This window comes from Periplaneta americana, chromosome 16, assembly GCF_040183065.1.
Source record: "Periplaneta americana isolate PAMFEO1 chromosome 16, P.americana_PAMFEO1_priV1, whole genome shotgun sequence".
Classification (NCBI taxonomy): Eukaryota; Metazoa; Arthropoda; class Insecta; order Blattodea; family Blattidae; genus Periplaneta; species Periplaneta americana.
The window spans coordinates 186469898-186490486 of record NC_091132.1 but is presented as its reverse complement, the minus strand read 5'-3'; the positions used below and the strand labels follow the sequence as shown (position 1 = coordinate 186490486).

Sequence of the window (20589 nt, the reverse complement as noted above, 5' to 3'; positions counted from 1 at the left end):
AAATTCTGAAATGTAACTTGTTAGTTTTGATTTTAAATTGACTGAATGACGTACTTTTGGCATATTTACCGTCTTTATAGTATGATTTACAAAACTGAACCTATGTGTACTCTGACTGGCATTTAACTGTTGAGCTGCACAACTGAAGTCTGTTAAAAATTTTAAATTAAATTAATACAGTTTTGTAACTTACTTTCCCATTGTTGATAGGACTGCTAATTTTCAAATAACTCTGATGTTAAAGGGATTACTGAACATGTGTTTAAATCTCTATTGTTGAAATGTATTTTTAAAAGTTAATGGAATTTTGTTTTGTTTTATTGTTAAACCTAATATAATATGGACTGTTTTATATGAAATATGGAAAATATATGGAAATTAACGAAAATATGTACTAAACTCTAAAATATGGAAAAATATGGAAAATAAAAGTAGGATTTTTCAACCCTACACATTGTGAAACATAAAGATAATGCAAAATATAAATTATATTAGCTTTATAAGTAAATATGTATTTACATATAAATCCTTTCCCTGGTTATAATCAATAACATTAAGGTAACAAGTAAAAAATGCGTTCATTTCTTCAAGAGCCAATTTAACTGTGTTGGGTTGGGCCTAAATAATTGTCTGGCAGCGATAAAAAGAAGGAAGCCTTGGAGGCTACTGAATTGTTACATCAGCTACAAAAATTTGACACCTTATTTTATTTGGTATGTTTAGACGATATTTTTGCTCTTGCAAATTCATTATTGGAAGCACCTCAGTCTCCAAAAATGGATATTAGTAAATGTTCGTCCTTCATTAAGGCAATGATATAAAACTTTTCAAAGCTCTGAAACGAAGAAAAATTCGACAATCATGTCAAGCACAAGGCTTTGTAATCTAGCAATTCTATCCATCGAAAAAGAGAAAAGTAGGGATTTGTTGAAGGACCCATCACCAGTGATCGACAGATTCGTTGCTAGGAAATCTCGACAGCTCCAGTTCACCTGATGAAGCGTTTGTATAGGTATGCCTTGCATGATTGTTTATCATAATTTTGCATGCTATTAAATAAGATTTCCGAGAATGAGTTTCAAGAGAGTTGACGACAGCGGCATTGTCAGGAGATGGGTCAGGTACTTTCTAAACCCTGCATATCTGGCCCACCCAAAATAGTCTGGCTACGCCACTGTTGCAGGCTTGTTTATGTAGTTTAAATTTCACAAATTTTGGATGAAAATTGTGGAAGTTTTAAAAATCACGTAAGTGTTCCCTTAAAGAAAGGTAAGACCTACGTGTTCATATTTAATGGTTTCATGTGTTTATATACGAGAAAGTGCAGTGAAACTTGTTCAAGACGGAAGTGACGTGGTCGTAATTTTTTTTTTCCGTTGTGGACAGTTTTCCGTGTTATTCAGGTGTGAAGTTGAAATGCAATATTTTATGATTTGTATAAATGAAAAACAATATGGCATGCCGCAAATTGTAGGAATTACAAAATATCCCGTTTAACACTACTGACATTAAATCAGCTTCCTGTCACTTATTTAATTGATGAATCATCTTGATGAAAATCTCATTTCCTGTGTAAATTATATGTAACTCACTCATTAAACACTATAAAGTTTATTAATTACACTAAATTTAATATCTCACACTATAATACTGTACTGTATATCACAACAGATTATTTAGTTGAACAAGGAGCCATCCATTAGAAGCCTTGAATTCTGGATTATCTAATTTCTTTTCCAGTTCAATGGTTTGCTTTGCAGAATAGGTCCAGAAATTGGCATGATGTTTAAAAGGGCAAGAAGAATCCACTTCCACAACAGTTCATTCATTTCTATGTAACCAGTTGTTTTCTGTTTCCTTTGTATGTCACCATTATTGACCGCAAGCCACTCACTCATGATACGGCCTTTATTTTTTAAAGTGTTAAGTTACACGTAAGTTTCCATTCCTAAATTTCAACATTATTTTCCATATGCTTCGTTTCTAATTTTCCTCGATAACTTTTACTTCATCATTTAATATAGTGTAACATTTTTACGCAACTTTTTTTTTTTTATCACGAAATTGCAAATACACTTGCGTTCAACCCAGCTACGACAGTATACAGGAGTGAAGCATTGAACATCTTTGAAGGGACTCGTTTGCCTAGTCAATAGGGTAATAAAATTTATAACCACCAGGCCAACACACCCTTGCACCCTCAACAATTTTGCAAAGAAAACTTGTTTTTATCTTAGTGACGTACGTATTTTGTACATTGCTTGAAAGCACATACTGTTTCAAAATATAGTTTACATTAAAGTAGTGTGTCGAAAATATTATTTCCGTTTTGAACAGAATCAGACAGTTTCCGTTTCCGCGTTGGACAGTTTCCGTTTGTTTCCGTTTCCGCGTTGGACAGTTTCCGTTTTATTCAGAAAAAAATTACACATAATACATACGAATTTCGCCGGGACCAATAAATTGTTCCGAAATAGACAGGATTCCGGATTATTCAGGTTCCGATATGAACAGGTTTCACTGTAGTTACGATAATTTTCAGTGTGATTTCAACAATACCACATAATTTTAACAATATTTTACATTTTGGTGATGGGGAATTTTCTGAGAATATCACCAGAAATACTTCCTGGGAATATTACCAATGGCAAAGTTCCAAGGAATTTACCCATCACTACCTGTGTCATACTCGACTGTCGCTGAAGTAGATTCTGCTCTACAGGCATTCGGAAGCTTCCACGGGAGCTATTCCATGTTAAGAAACAATTCATCCAAAATAGGTCTCATCGCTAAAGATGATTTTTCGGCTAAAAGCAAGGTCAACTTCCAATAGCTCCATAGCTGAGTCAGAGAATACAGGGTGTAACTTAAAATTCAGGTGAAAAATCCGCCAAGTTGTGGTCGATGAAAGACCCAATTCTTGTGCTCGCTGAAAAATTGATTTCCGTCGATTCCCGCATAAACTCTCACAAATGGCGAATATGTTTTCATTGGAGCCTTTGCGAAGTTCACGTACAGGCGTTGTTGGATTTGCGACAGAACCAGTTGCCTCAAATGTTTCGATCAAACGTCGAATTGTTCTCTCGCAGGGTCAATTACATACGACGTACACTTCACGTAATGCACCGAATGCTTGGTGAACGGATGACCCATTTTGACAATAAATTTTAAGGATTTCTACGCGTTGTGAAATGGTATAACGTTCCATGATTATGGTCAACAACAACTGTAATCATGGGAAAAATGACTGCTATAGCTTCATAAATATGGCAGCTGTTATATGTTGAAAGTAGGACACTCTTATTGGAAGACCCAATACATTTTGGTGACGGGGAATATCACCAGAAATATTTCCTGGGAATATTCCAAAATGACAAAGTTCCCGGGGAATTTATCCATCACTATCTGTATCCCACTCGACTGTCGTTGAAGTAGATTCTGCTCTACAGGCATCCGGCAGCTTCCACGGGAGCTATTCCACGTACATGGCACGAGCAGCAGCCCTTCCAGGCCGCTAGGGGTCCCGCCCCACTGCCCCAGCAGCAGCACGAGGATGCCGACGCTTCGAGGGAGGCCAAGGCCTTCCCCACACGCACGTACCACACCATCAAGGACATGATCTCCAGCCGCTTCGGCAACAAGCTGCCCCGGGAAGAGGAGGGCGTCGCGGCGCTCAACAACACGCCCGACGCGGCACCTCAGCCGCGTCCAGACGCCGACGATGACGACGACGATGAGGGGGGCTTCACGACGGGCGGTCCCCGGAACGCCATGGGGGGCACCGTCCTGCAGCAGTCCTCGGGGCAGAGCTCCGACTACGAGAAGGCCACCCAACGCAGCACTGCGGACTCGGGGCGCGGCAGCACAGTGTACAGCGCCAGCCACCAGACAGTGCAGGGGGCGCCCGAACGCCTGGACACCAGCACGGAATCCTCAGACTCCCCGCAAGCTGTGGGCAGTCGCATGGCCAACGACTCAGAGTGGGTGGACATTGTGGAATCAGAACTGAGACAGATACTGGACCCCAAGCTGCACGGCTTGGGTCCTCCCCCCGCCGCCAACTCCACCCTCAGTGAGAGCATCTCCTCCTTGACACCTCCACTGCCACCGCTCTCTCCGGGGGGTGGATCGAGCCCCTCTGTGTCCCCACAGAACTCAACCAGGTACAAACACGGCTCCAGGAAGGTGCCACCGGGCAGCGGCATGGCAAAGTCGCACCAAGGCTCGCGGAGCGGTGCCGGCATGTCGGGTAGCCGGGCTGGGTGGAACAGCCGCAGCGGGAGCAAGGGGCAGTCCGAGAAGCAGCACCGGGCGGGTGGCAGCAAGAAGAGTGAGCAGCTGCTGACAGGCGGCAAGGGGGGCAAAATGTCACTCAGTGAGTATACGAGGAGCAACAAATCCAGTCGTTACTTGTGTAAGTAGCAACAGATGCGAATATGAACGATCTGAACACATGTAACATTTTAACCCTTTAATGCCCAAATAAAGAAAGGAATTTATAATCATATAATTTTATAATATTAAAATTGTTACACCTTACTAAGTACAAATACACGAAAATTACCATTTTGTTTCCTTCGGTATATTAGATATAACCTGTATGATATAACATATGCTGGGCAGTTACATTGTCGGTTTCATACAAATACTTAATAGGCCCCTACAAAGTAAGAAAGAAATTTTGAACCAATATTTGAACAATATGTCCATGTCTATTCACTTTAATTAGTATTTTAGGTACTTAGGCAATATTCATTTTGTATGATATTTTAGAAAACAAGTATCAGGATGAAAATTGTTATGGCTATAAGGACGATTCTCCCAGTACATTCTTCAGGAAGACAATTTGAGATATCCAGAAAAAAGCAAAATGCCAAGGTATTGATATATGTCTTCAGTAGATACTATGATATCTGGATAATTTTTCATGACAGCATATTTTACGTTTTCTCGAATTGTGTGAGTAATAAACAACAGTAAGCTAAAGGCCACCACTGTCTCGAGTAGCCTACTTGCTCACTGCTGCACGGAAGGAGTAATACGTCAGTATTACGTAGTATACCCCTTTCTTCTCTTTCCAGGGGTAGGAGTTAAAACTCCACTTTTGAACGCCTTTTCCCTAGGCTTATAGCTTGTAGTTTTCTTACCGTTCATCTCACACATACTCGAAGGAAAATTCATTTATAAGAATATACATGAATTGATATCGTTCCTGCTCAGTGTATGATATACCATTTATGTTGAAACTGAAATTGCTATGCTTCTATACAAAAATATATGTACGCCAAATGGCCTGAATAAATTATTCAAGAATATCTAACAAATAATATTAGCGCTAGTTTCATAATTCATAATATCATTTATAATGAAAATAATTTCCTTAATTCCAATCAATGTTTTCTTTTCTTTAAGATCCAAACTCGAAACCTCATACCAACAAGAGAAACGAAAACAGAGAATTCAACAATGCCTGCAACTTAAACCACATCCATGTACTGCCTACATGAAAAAAATTAACTTAAATTCAAACGAAAATGTATGAAAAAATATTTCCCACCACGTATTTTTAATCATACGCTGGCATTAATGGGTTAAAATTTCTTTTCAGAACGAAAAGTTACATTTATTCAGATCAAATTTAAAGGACAAATGTAAAATTCTTTCAATAATTTATTATCATAATACACTGTTCTCTTAAATTGATAGAGCATATTGGGAATTAATTCAATAGCTTTCCCAAAATATGCTGTGAAATGTTTCATATAAAATATTTTTTTCCTCGGAAAGGAAGCAAAAACGAGCAAAATTGTATTAATGTTACCCCTTGCTGTTATAACAGCCACTACTCTTCTGGTAAGACTCTCTTTTAGCTTTAGTAAGTTGGAGTTGAATTGAGTTCAATGCTTCCTGAAGTTGAGACACTCATAGTCATTGTTTCAGTTCATCCCATAGTTGATCAGTGGAGTAGAGATCATTCCATTTCTTGAGCACCAATTTGTAAACTTCTGTATGAACCTCATTCTGTGGGTAGTAGAATTGTCATATGGATAAAGAAAAAGGCCTTCAGTAACAGTTGGCAGAAAGATGAGAGCGTAGAATTGTCTAGAATAGTGATGTCAACGAGAGCACAAGAGTGCCTCATCGCCCGTATGTGCTGTCCAGAGCACGTAGGGCACACAGGTACAAGTTACTGGTGAGCACAAGGATAGTACATTACACATTGACGAAGAAGTCGTTCAGTAAGTTTTAGGTTGACTGGACTCTTGACTTCTTATGTAAGTGAAAGATGAGGTGTTTGGTGTGTAATAGTACATTATGCAACGAGCCTATAATGATAGTAATTAAGAATCGAGTATGGATATTTATGAAACTCGCTTGCGCTCGTTTCATAATTTTCATACGAGCTTCTTAATTACCATTATGGGCGAGTTTCATACAACTTTTTATGCTCGACCATATTTCTAACTTGAAATTACCGGTAATCAGATGTATACATTTTATTTGTATCTGACAAGATCGGAAGTGACCTTGTTCTAGGTCGTGAATTGTGAGATGTGCGCAGACGCGAAAGTATTGATTTTTTTCCGAGGAACAATAATGTCATTGACCTTGACATAGTCCTGTTAAACTTGATAATATTATAACCTTGATTATTGAATTCGACATTGAAAAACGAGATGACAAATTGAATTTATTAGAATATTATTTACAATTAACGCTAATTATTATAGTAACAGAACATAACCTTCTGCGATAGTATTGGATTTCCAGCCTCCGTGACTTTTCGCTAATTCTCTTTCGATTGCATATCCGAGAATAATCGATTCTTGCGGTTTTATAAAGGTACAAAGCTGACTTGTTATTGGCTGAACACATGTAAGCTGAGTTATCATTGGCTGAAGACCTCTACTTTAATGAGTAAGTGTACTTTAATGACATGCATTAAAGGACAGCTACCAGGTGTATAATTAGTACATTTCGGCATGGTCGAGCATAAAAATGATTTATTTACAAAGAAAAGCAGTGTTAAGCACCTGAAATTATTAGTCAGTCTACAGAATGATGTTAGCCTATTCAAATTTTGTTATTTTTATTGACATTAAATAGTACAGTCTAGATGTACTGTTGAACTTCTTCCTCACAGCATTGTATTTAAATCTACAGAATGAAGTATAGTAAAAGCCCGATATAGCACGGTCCGATTTACCACGAATTCGTATTTAACGTGGGGAAAGTATATCCCCCAGTAAAAGCATAAAATATACAATACATTTAGTGGAAATCAATCTTTAAAAAAATTAATGTAAAAGATAGTAAGTAGTGCATAGAGCATTTCTGTAGTATGGCATGCTGCATTAGCAGGTATATGTACCAGTGGCGGTTTCTCGGGGGAGGGAAGGGAGGAATGTCCTCCTCACATTTTTCTTCCTTTGAAAGTAAATACCAAATGAAATATATGCTTTGAAATTCGAGGAAGATTCGATAATTTTTAAATTCACAGCTATAAGAAAACCTCGGTTGATCGAGTTTTAAACGACGTGCGCTCATGTGCTGCTAGAAAAGTGTGAGAAAGATGCGAGATTGTCTGTGTGGAGGAAAGTCAATCCATTTCTCCTTTACTGCAGTTAACACACATAGATAACAGCGCACTAGCGGCCAGAGAAAGAAGCAGAGTTTTAAAGCAAGTATATGAACGGAGAGGGAGGAGATCCTCCTCTGAAACAGCGCATGGGCGGGAAATAGAAACCGACTGGTCGTGCAGCAAGCTCGCAACCGCTGCCATCTAACGATGCTGCATTCAACCAGACTAGAACACATCTAGGAGGAGGCACAATAAAAACAGTTTTAACGCAAAGCTATGAAAGACACCATATATTTTTTTTTAATAATAAAACGAAATATATTATTCATTGCACTTTATATAAGCTACTATTCATGGTTTGAAACTTTCGAGGATATCCGAAAGTTGAAGTTGGATTTATATAAAACAAAGAGGAAGTAGTTAGTTCTACGTTGGTATCGCAGATCTTTTTGGCCCCTGAAATTCACTTCCATTCATTGTCTACTAGACAGGACAACAGCCAAGTTGTCAGTTTTGTACAAATGTATTTGAAATTGAAAGTACTGCAAACTACATTATTTTTAACATAAAAAATTAATCGGTCACCTGCAGCTTTGAACAATAATGATAGTATGACCAGAGCGGTATGACTTTACAAGAACTGACATTCTTCAAAAGCATGTGATACTGAACTTGTAAAATGTACATGTGGCAACACAGACCACGTGGGTGAGTGCAGTGTTCTCGCTTTCCTCAGATTATTTCCCATTCCCACTTCCGTAAAACGGTTCTGGTTACGTGTTAGTAGCTAGTCTCTTCCAACCCGTGTGATGCAGCAGTGTGCGCGAAAAATGCTACCAGTTTGTGAATTTCTTTGTAATTGTTAATTTGTGCAATTCAACAATGAATGGAAGTGAAAACATATTTTGGACAATTTAGGAAACTCAGTTTACAAGAACAGATTATTGCTATACAGAAGGGAAGGCCAACCCCAACACTACCTGGTCTTACATGTATGCATGTAGGCTAATTTGTAGCATGTTTCATTCAAGAAGGTGTCATTTTGCGCTGTTAACTTCTTTCCTCCTCTTAATAAATATGCAGGAGCCGCCACTGATGTGCACAGCCCTTGGTGGACAATTACCTTTTCTTCGGGATTATAAAACTGCATTCCAAGGGATTTTGTAGGCATAACGGGAAACAATTTGTGCCTTAACAAGTCATGAATGCATTTTGAAATTGACAGCAGTGAGTTGGTTTCAGAGTGTGTAACAGATGAAGATAACATAAATGTTATACAGAATGAAAATGGTGTTGAGGAAAATGGCGATGAAGATGGCGGTGATGAAAATGTTGTAGAAGACATAGATAATATTCCAAGTGTTACTGAAGTGATATCTCATGTAAATAATGTAATGTCTTGGTTGGAAAGGCAAAATGAACCAAACAGTGTTCGTCTCCTCCATCTTGATAATATAAAACAATACACAGAGAAGAAATGCAGTGATTTAGTCCGCCAAACAAAACTTAAGGACCTTATTATTAAGTCAGTGTGAAATCAGGGTAATTTATAAATAAACAGTGAAATGAACTATTGCTAAATGCAATACAATAATAAGTTTTACGGAATAAACTGCATAACTGGTGAATGTCTAGTTTATATTATAGTACTCATTATTTAAATTCATGTATAGAGTTATAGCACAGCCTAGTATATACAGTCACGAAGCTTGAGTTGTGAGGGTGCTAGGAACAGTAGACTGTGCCGGTACTATTTCGCATTGTCTGTAATGAGGTGATAGTAGCGATCCTAGTGATTAGCAACTATACTTCGCACGAAAACATGACGACCTTCCCTCATCCCCTTCACCAGTTAACTGCAGGCACGCGCAAGGGATAAACCCTTAGCCGAGTTGCCAATTCTTGAAGTCATTGTGATTTGCGAACGTTTTTCAAACTGTGTTCCGTGAAACCGCGATTTTCAGAAAGACTATATTATCTTTGTAAATATACCTTAATTTATAATTACTAAAACAAAATTGGTATAAAAATGAACAAACTTATTTTAAAAACACTTTATATTTATATTTTCACTAACATGTTTTGTCTAAATAAGCAAAAAAAATGCAGACTTCTATAATAAGAGTTAAATTCTCATGTTACTGAAGTTCCAGAATTTTATACTTAATTAAGAATGTTGCGCTGGTAAAATTTTCTGAAACTGTGATCATTGAATAGTTATAGAATTTATAGTACAAAAGAGTAAAGTTAGATTTTATCAGCTTCGCCTTGGGTGATAATGTCCATGAACGCATAAAATGTGTTTACTCTAGTGTGCTATACAATATTTTATTCATTACTGGTATGTAAATTTAATTTTAAATTGTAGGGCTTTTCTTTGTAATGTGTTGTTGGCGAAGAAGTTCATATATATTCATTTTACTATTGCTAATATGTTGGTTGTCGTGTAGAGAGTGATTTAAAAACATTTAATTCACTGCTGTAAGTTAGAAAAGTTTTAAGCACTGCTGTGAATAATGTCATTATTTAGGTTGCTAAGGACGGTGTTGCTGTTGGCGATATCTCTTTCGCGTACTGTTCACATACTGTTCGGCGAAGTAAATCACGTATAAAATCGTCTATCTTACCGAATTCTGTTTAATTTGTTTATTTTCTCTTTAGTTGGTGAACCATAATTCTTAATTTCTATGCCCATATATCCAACTCCGCCGGTTGCGTCCGATGTTAAGTGATTAAGATTTATACTTATTAAACTGCCTGAACTTCCGATTACTTTATGGATAGAATTTCTAACGTTAGACACAATTTTAACACTTTGTTTTCTTAGCTACGCTCCTCTGCAAATAAGATATTCTATTTTCTTCGACGGTGTTATTTGTTCTTGTCGTGATCTTCAGGTGTATCAGGAGGCCTGGCTGCGGATCATCTGCTCCAACACTCATTAATCATGGCCGGAATAAATTAGACATATTGAAGCGCACAACGGTATAAAACAACACGTCGACAAAGACATTGAGAATGGGTGAAAGCCAACAGGTAGAGGCAATGACTACTAGATTTGGCAATGCTGGGATCTATTGTATTTCTGCCACGCGGCTAGGGGTTGAGTAGAGGATGGGGGTTTATGAGGGATTACCAATTCCAAGAAGAGAGGCCGTCATGTTTCCGAGCGAAGTATACCTATGGATGCATATTTACTACGTATTGAGCTTCATGACTGTATATACTAGACTGTGGTTATAGTGCATAAAATTACCGACTTTATTATCACTCTCCATGTGACTTGTCATTTCCTTAACACCTATACTATAATCACTTCCGATATATTGCGAGGATAAAGTATGTCCCCCCAACAATCACGTCATATCGGGCTTTTACTGTACAAACAAAAGGGTGTGTTGCTAATAGCGTTAGCTTGTTACATGTCGGTTATGCATTCCAAGTCCAAAATTTACGGAATTTGACTTTTTATCTGACATATTGTGTTTTGCATAGACTACCATTCTGTAAAAAAGAAATATCTCAAGTCGGAATCTAAGCCTGTGTTTTTTAATTATACAAGTATTTATTTCAATAGGTATTCTTATATTGCAAGCCTATATAGTATCTTTGCTGTGCTGAAAAAATTTGCTTCAATGGACTTAGGATGTTTGTCAATTCAGGTCTTCCGTTAGAAAATATTGACTTCACCAGCAAAGACACACTATGATCATAAAGTTCTTTCCATATTTTACAAAGCTTTAAATCCTGAGACATATTTGGGGGCACGAAGATTTGCAGCGCAATTTATTTCTATATTTTTTGACAGTACGTACGTATGTGAGAAATTTTTCTCACTTGTAAATCTCACAAAACCAAGACTAAGATGAGGATTATCAGATGATAATATGTGGGTTATGCTACATTTTGCTTCAGGAAACAACATTTCACCCGACATAAGAAGGCTGGTCTCGGCAAAAAGCAAAAAAAATGTACTTCTGAATTAGGCGAGAATTCGGGAATTTAAATTTGTTTGTACAAGTGTGATGCTCATATAATAAGTACATGATTATGTAATAGTTACATAACAATTAATTAGATAGGCCTCATTATTCAAAACTACTTAAGTTAAAGAGAATATATGTTTATTATTTGTTGTAGGCCTATTACTTTATTTTACCATAGTAGAATGTCCTATGATTTCTTTTCCTTTTGTATTAATTAAAAACAAAAAAGCACCGTTTATGTACTGCAGTAGTTGTATTATTAGATAACTGTATAACAATTATTTTGATCCTAGTTATTATATGAATCTATGTAAGTTAAGGAGAGTCTGTGTTTATTATTAAATAATTTTACTTCTTTATAATTAATAAGCGTTTATTAGAGAGGAATTGGTTTCTCTTTCTGCTTGTTGTCCCACATGACACCAATGCTTTCGGAAAAAGCAAAAACGTTAAAATACGGAACAAAACCTTGTTAGGCAAAATGTTTTTTGACAAAATAAAATTGTTTTCGGTTTCAGCAAAAAAAAAAAAAAAAAGTTTCTGCTTTAAGCAAAAACGTTTTTATTTAAAGCAGTTTTCCTAAATAAGTGTGCCTTAAAGTTAATTTTGGCAATTTATTTCTCTATATTGTTTAAAAATCCAGTTGAAAATGCTTTAGAACTGGTTTAAATAGCTTGGATAATGGTTTGAATTAAGTGAAAAAAGTAATAGGAATATTAAGTGCAAGTGTTTTACATTTGCCGCAGTAAGTCTGACAACTGTGTTTGGCAAATGGTTGATGTGGCGTGTATAGGAAGTGGTACCATTCTCACCTACACTAGCAACATGCTCACAAACTGGGTACTATATATCTAGGACACACGCCAAAAACGCTGGCGCCAGCTGTAACAATGTAATGTAATAATATAAGCTTGATTTGCATAAAACACGTCACTGTTCGTTTACAGAAAAACCACAATTTAAGTCACACAGAGTTAGTGTGCACTCAATGTTGGTTGCTTGACGGTTGTCAGGCCACTTTGAGGTCTGTGGATATAGAGGGAAAAATTGGATTGGTGTCTGGTAGAGTTCCCGTGTAGCTCAGTTAGTGGAGCATTGGTATGTTTAACCAAAGGTCCCGGGTTCGATACCCGGCACCGGAACAATTTTTCCCTCGAAATTATTCAAATCAACTTTACAGGGAGTTATACCTGAAAGGTTGATTTGCAATGTAAGGAATTTTTTTTGCCACAGTTTGCTTCCTCCTTCCCGAAAGAAGTTCTTTATATGACCTTGTCTTGCACACAAACACTCTTGCTATTCTATGCAGTATCTCACATGAAACTGCACTCACAACACTTGCAGAATTCCACAACACGCATGGGAATGTCCAATGTATGGGGAATTGGGAAGCAGGGTGGGTGACAGATGGTAGACTAGCACCAGCCAGTCCACATAAACCAAACCAGTAACAACTCTACATGTATGCTGCAATGTGATGGTCTGTGTTATGTTTATTTATTTATTCATTTGTTGTTGAACATAACAGGCAAGGCCCAATTACAATGTTCACTACTAACAAATTAATTTATAAAACATAAACAATGAAAAGGAAACATATGTACACTTATTAAAAACTGAAACAAAATAGAAATAAGAGAAAGAAAAAAAGAGAAATTGAAATAAGGCGTGAAAGTAGCTTCGAATTAACTAACAACAGTATTCTCTAAAATATGATAACAAATAATTCTGTATCTAGAGAAATTCACATTGAAAATATCAACATTCGGATGAGGATCTAATTTATTGTATAACTGTAACATTTGGAAAACTGGGGAATTTTTGTGGGATTCAGTATTTGTCCTTGGTATGTAAAACAAATTTCGAAATTTCGTTTTAAGCTTAGGTGCATATAATGTTATATAATAAAATAAACCAACACAGTCCAACTTATTGTTAATGATTTTATAAAGAAAGTTTAAAGATTGACAATTTCGTCTAATTTGCGAACTAGTAAAATGGAAATGTTGAAGCTTTGTAGCATAACTCTCATAGTTAGGATAATCATTATAAAGTCTGTAATATAACCATTTTAGAAATTTATTTTGAATTTTTTCTAGTAACAGAATATATTTGTTGGTAACTGGGTTCCAGATAACAGCAGCATACTCTAATTTAGATCGAACAATGGAATTATACAAAATTATTATAGTTTTGACTTTAAATTTACAAGAATTTCTCATAACAAAACCTAAACTTTTATAGGACAAATTTATAATATTATTAATATGACTATGAAATGTAAAATTACTCCTAAATAATATACCTAAATCTTTATGTTCACTTTCTGCTGGTAAAACTTTGCCTCTATTTTATATGAAAATTTAATTGTATTTTTCAATCCAGAAAAGGTCATATGTATACACTTATTAATATTAAATAACAATTTATTATTAATACTCCAAATATGTAAGTTTGTAATATCTGTTTGAAGTAGCTTAAACTACATGTATGTGGTGTGTGTTGTAGGTGCGTCTGTGTTTGGCTTGGACAATACAGACTTGACCTCCACGACGACGGGGCTGGACTCCATGTTGGATGGCAACACTGAGAACAACTCGAGTGAAGATGACCTCAGCACAACCATTGATGCAACAGATGCGCACGCTATCAGGAAGCAACTGGAAGGCCTAGAAAACATGTACTCCGAGGTGGGTAACGGCAAAGACTATAGTTGGTTTCATTCCTTTGTAAGTAAATTTGTTTCAGAATTTTAACTTCTTCAGATTTTGACTGGGATGTTTTAAATTCTTGAACATTGATGATTGTATTGCTCGTTTTTGCTTCCTTTTCGAGATAACATTTTTTTCAAATTAAATATTTCTTGGCGTGTTTTGGAAAAGCCATTGATTGAAAGAGAGAAGTGTTTTATGGTAATAATGATTGAAATAATTTTAGTTTTGTCCTTTAAATGTGCAGAAATTTGAGTGGAACAAATGTAATTTTTCATTCTCCAAATGAGTTTTTCAAAATTACACTTGTTCGGATGAAATTTCTGAACAATTAAAGGACATCCTTTAAATCATTTGTTATCATAATACACAGTTTTCTTAAATCGGTTGATCATATTGGGAATTCATTCAATGACTTTCCCAAAACACTAACACGCTATGAAAAGTTTCATGTAAAACAATTTTTATCTCGAAAAGGAAGCAACGACGAGCAAATTTGTATTAAACTTTTTTGTTTGAAATATCACGAAGAATAACCCCCTGAAATTAATGACATTACTTACGGTTCAAACTATATAATGTAACAAGTTTACAAATTTGCATATAGTTTAATACAAGGTGAGCCAATGAAACGAGCAATTTTAAAACTTTAATAATATTATTGCTTTGATCACTTTACATTTAAAGTATACACAATAGCATTTACCTGTACCTAAAGAAATTCTTATTTTTTGAACATTGCATCTCGCAAGCAGGACCCATTTCATTGCATACATTTTTCAAGTCTAAGTATAGCCGTGTGACTGGTCTCGCCATCTTGTTGAAATCATGTGTCGCTATTGATTAGAGGATTATTGGCAATTTGTGGAGAAAAAAATTCTTGAATCATTCGACATATCACTGTGTTGTTACAGTAACAGATGTCCCATTATCGTTCTCAAAGAAATAAGGACCGATGATTCCTAATGACGATATTTCACATCAGACTGTGACTTTGACTCTGTGTAATGGTTCCTCATGCATTTCATAAGAGTTAGTTGGTGACCAGTATCGAAAGTTTCGTTTATTGACGTATCCAGAGAGATGAAAATGATCTTCATCATTAATCAGCATATTGTGGACAATGTCTTCATTAACATTTAGATCCAAGAATTACTGGCAAAAAGTCATGCGGTTTACTTTATCAGCATCTTTTAATGTCTGCACTACTTCAATTTTGTATGGATGCATGTGTAAGTCCTTATGAAGAATTCTTCGTATATCCACTGGTGTTTGGCAAGCCAAGTGAAATTGCATGATGACGGGCAGAATGTTTAGGACTACGGATCATAGCAACTCTTACGGCGTTGATGTTTTCCGGGGTACGTACAGATCTTTGCTTACCTGGAGATTTCATCTTTAATGCAGAACCAGTTACTTCAAGGTTCTGAATCCAGATTTTTATTGCATGGGCTGATGGTATCGGATCATTGCCTTGGATATTATAATGACGTCGAAATAGCCGTTGTGCAACAATGAAACTATCATTATTTTTTTAATATGCCTGTAATCTGTCCAACGATTCATTATAAACAAATGCTATCGAATGAAGAATAGATTGTCGCATGTAACAATTAAAATATGGTACCCGACAACAGCCAAAAAGACACAAATCTGAAAATCGCTCGTTTCATTGGCTTACCTTGTACCAGGGTTTAAGCCTCAGTAACATTTGTCGCATTTTGCTACTCGACTTCTAAAAATGCAACAAACTTTGAATGTAAATGTTCAGAAACGAAGATGTTAATGGAGAAAATGAAATCAGAGATGTGTATGAACTAATCAGTTCTGGAGAATCTGAATTTAAATGAAATGCTAATGGCATGAGCAATGTTCAAGAAGATATTGAGCAATATATTCAGGAATGGATTTCAAAGAGTTGGTGCAATTCATGTGAGTTAAGTGAACAATTTCTTCTAATTGATTTAAATCAGCGTTTCTCTAACTTTTTTTAAGTGGGGACCACTTTTTTAAATCGGAACAGTTCCGCGGACCACCTTACTCTTGTTCCCTTCGAAAGCAAATTTATCATTTTTGTAGCATATTTTAATAGTCTACCAGTATACTTATATTTTAAAATAGAATTAATTAATTAAAATTAATTAAAGTAAATTAATTTTATATTAATATTAACTAATTAAGTTAATGTTAATAGAATAAAATTCAATTTTGTTTCTTTAATAATTCAAGGCTATTAGAGTTTGGATAAACTTTAAGTTATTGACTAAATAAATAAATAAATAAATGTTGGTACTCACATTAATGAGATGGATGAGCCTGCCGATTCTTGCACAATTATTCTACATTTGGACGTATGCTGGTAAGCTTAAGTCGGAGATCGTCACATACATCGAGTCGATTTCGGTAGCCTACTTTGTTTTTATTAGAGTTAGTGATGAAAACCCTTTCTCTCACAGATACGTAGAAGCAAACTGAATTATAATCTGTAAAGCACCATTGTACAGTTCATTATATTCTCTTTTCACTTGTGATGAGGTTCAGAAATTAACCATACCTTCCGCTTGGAATTTCATTTTAAGTCCGGTCTTATTCCAGAATTCAATTAACTGTTCTCTTTCACACAATGGAAGTTTGTTAGTTTCAATATCGCAATGAAAGTGATCACGAACCCATGAAAATTCGTCATATTTACTTGGAAAATAAGTTTCAAATTGTGACCTCAGAGTTGTATTATTGGTGTACAACATACAGTACGTGACCATTTCAATTTGCAGACTGGGTGTCAGCAAAACTATTAAGAAAGTCATAAATACATAAAAAGGCTCGGTCCTCTGATATGAATTCGGGTGGTCTCTGACTGGGTTGCAGGGGCGGCGCCAGAAGTGCAGGGAAAAGATGGCGTGAAACACCACGTTCATAGTGCTTTAAATCCCTCTTTTGTTGTTTAGAGTAGAATGGGAAGTCGGTAGATGGATAGGGTAATAAATTTCATAAAATGTCAGTACTAGAAGAAAAAGTGAAAGGTGATTGCCACGTGTCATTTCCAGACTCTGAGATTTTCAGCTATAGAGTGATACTCAATTCATTTGAATTTTATTGTTTCTTCTGTCTTTTTTGAAGGACCACAAGGGCAGACCTCGAGGACCACAGGTGGTCCACGGACCATAGTTTGAGAAACGCTGATTTATATAATTCCATCGCATACTGTAAATTGTGAGCGAGGATTTAGTTGCATGGATCTTGAAAAAACTGGAATTAGAAACCGCCCTTCAGTAAAAAGAGTTAGCACTCTGCTAACAATAAATCTTGAAGGGCCTACTAGTAAAGAATTTCAATGTTTAGAGTGCCCATAAAATAACGTATTTTAATGCGATGTAAATTCAGCAGTAATTGATTCTAAACATACCTACGTCTAATGATTTGCTTACATAAGTATATCTAGAGTGTGATAAGATGGGATGAAAGTAATATAATTCCAAGAAACAAATTACATAACTTTTTGTTTCTGCAAACCTTATTAATTTTATCTACTTTGTACAATTATTCTTTTTAACTTTGCTCTAGAGTATGCGATTAGGAAAGTCCAGGATAACAGGCAGGGTTTGGAATTGAACGGGTTACATCAGCTGCTTGTCTATGCGGATGACTTGAATATGTTAGGAGAAAATCCACAAACGATTATGGAAAACACGGAAATTTTACTGGAAGCAAGTAAAGAGATAGATTCGGAAGTAAATCCCAAAAAGACAAAGTATATGATTATGTCTCGTGACGAGAATATTGTACGAAATGGAAATATAAAAATTGGAAATTTATCTTTTGAAGAGGTGGAGAAGTTCAAATATCTGGGAGCAACAGTAACAAATATAAATGATACTCGGGAGGAAATTAAACACAGAATAAATATGGAAAATGCCTGTTATTATTCGGTTGAGAAACTTTTATCATCCAGTCTGCTGTCGACAAATCTGAAAGTTAGAATTTATAAAACAGTTATATTACCAGTTGTTCTGTATGGTTGTGAAACTTGAACTCTCACTTTGAGAGAGGAACAGAGATTAAGGGTGTTTGAGAATAAGGTGCTTAGGAAAATATTTGGGGCTAAGAGGGATGAAGTTACAGGAGAAAGTTACACAATACAGAACTGCACGCATTGTATTCTTCACCTGATATAATTAGGAACATTAAATCCAGATGTTCGAGATGGTATGGGCATGTAGCACGTATGGGCGAATCCAGAAATGCATATAGAGTGTTAGTTGGGATGCCAGAGAGAAAAAGACCTTTAGGGAGGCCGAGACTAGATGGGAAGATAATATTAAAATGGATTTGAGGGAGGTGGGCTATGATGATAGAGATTGGATTAATCTTGCTCAGGATTGGGACCAATGGCGGGCTTATGTGAGGGTGGCAATGAACCTCCGGGTTCCTTAAAAGCCAGTAAGTAAGTAAGTACAATTATTCAGAATATTGCACAAGTTTTTCGCAATTTGTACAAATATAATTTCTGACTTGTGCATTTTTGCGACAATTATTTATTTTCTAGCTTGAACCCTGGCTTGTACTAGATTTTCGTCACCCGGGAAATATGCATAGTGAAAACGTATCTTTATATGCACTATTTTACTACAATATTTTGCACTTCTTTAGGTGTTGAAGCTGCTAGGTGTGAAGAAGTATGGCGGGCGCTACCAGCCGTCAGACCCCCGGGTGAACAAGCGTCGCCTGTATGGCAGCATGTCGTCACTGCCCAGTTCAGTGAGCAGCCGCCCCATCAGGGACAAGCGGCGGCAGGACGAACGCAAGAAGGTGAAGGACCTGAAAGGCATCAACAAACGCTTCCAGCGGCTGGAGTCGCACGTGGTGACGCTGGCGCGGAGCGTGGCGCACCTGTCCTCCGAGATGCGCACGCAGCATCTCATGATCCAGGAGATGGAGAACATCCGCGGCGAGATCGCAGCCCTGCGAACCCGATCGCAGTCCGTGCCGCGCGGCCTCAACGGGCTCGCTGCTCCTTCCGGTGAGCGAGACGCTCTCACCAACCCTGCGCGTGTGAAGAAGCTGACCAAGTTCTTTGGTGACGAGCCGCCACTGCTGCGGCTTTTCCTCAAGAAGCTGGGGTACGAGGTTCGTGCCCCCTCCCGTCTGCCTGAGTACACCTCTTGCTTGCGTTGTCCAGTGCTGACGTCTGCTCTCTGTTGCAGAAATACGCGGGAGTGTTCGAGCAAGAGCGGGTTGGCATGGTGGAGCTGCCGTACCTGACAGAGGAGCGGCTGCAGAAGATGGGGATCCCCCTGGGGCCACGCCTGCGTATCCTACAGGAGGCACAGATCTCTATCTGCAGAGACAGTATCTACGTTGTCTGACTTGAGACTTACCAAAGATTACTCGATCGCCTCATAGTGACGAATCAAAATGTGTACATACAGGGTGTGAATATATTGTATCAGTTTGTTGTGGTTGTATCATTGCACCTCTCTCTATTTTCTTTACTTTTTCAGTTCACGAAGTACTGAAGAGAAGTGTTGTGGTGCTGCAGAAATTTCATAAAAATACAAACTTTCCGTTTTCTAAAAGAAAGTTTAGTATGTTTATTTTTTCATAGTTAAAATTCAAATTTATTCATAATTGAGGCATTGACATGGGAAAGGTCGTAACTGCCAAAAATTCGAATTTTTAGGTTTTCATTGAGAAGGTAGTAAATGGCCATGCCAATGGCACAGAGAAGGTATGTAATGAAACGAAGTTGGAAACGTAGTCACTAGATGTTGTAAGTTGTATGTGCACAGCTGTTGGCGCAGAGAAGGTAGTAACTCCTTTTACAACATCAGAGTGTGTCTAGACAAATATGGGCTGATAACTGTGCAGGGCAGGATAAGAATTGGTTGATTCTATTGGTCCTGATTTACATTATTGCCAAGAAACATTTTGATTCAGTGGACTTGAAATTCCTGGTTTCAGAACATTCCTACATGCATTTGGCATCATAGATAGGGAATTTGGCATCATAGAGAAAAGAAAAAAAAAGATGCAAGGCCATGGTTCCAGAAGAGGAAAGGCCTAATAATGTAATAATGATGAAGGATGAGGATTTCTTCGACTTTTCTGCAGAATGTGACAAGTTTTTTAATACAACTCCTATCAAAATCAGCACCTCAACTCGATTAGACTCTCAAGAGCTAATTTTCCTCTAATAAAAACAAGACAGTCATTTAATGACCTTGAAATGTGGACAGAGCACAGGATTTTTAAGAAAGGACGGTCATTAACGTCAATCACTAACTTGCAGTGCTTGCAACGCCTTGAAAGA

At 36.9% G+C, this 20589-nt stretch overlaps 1 protein-coding gene across 1 annotated transcript in view; it reads left to right on the top strand.

Moving 5' to 3' along the window:
* The window catches only part of LOC138692243 (uncharacterized), a 180655-nt gene extending 160921 nt beyond the window's left edge, over positions 1-19734 (top strand). Inside the window, exons 6-9 of the mRNA XM_069815379.1 lie at positions 3450-4375; positions 14077-14258; positions 18930-19406; positions 19484-19734. Coding sequence (XP_069671480.1) covers positions 3450-4375; positions 14077-14258; positions 18930-19406; positions 19484-19645 — 1747 coding nt within the window. The 3' untranslated portion in view covers positions 19646-19734. The remainder of the gene's footprint in view (positions 1-3449; positions 4376-14076; positions 14259-18929; positions 19407-19483) is intronic.
* Positions 19735-20589: the final 855 nt, after the last annotated feature.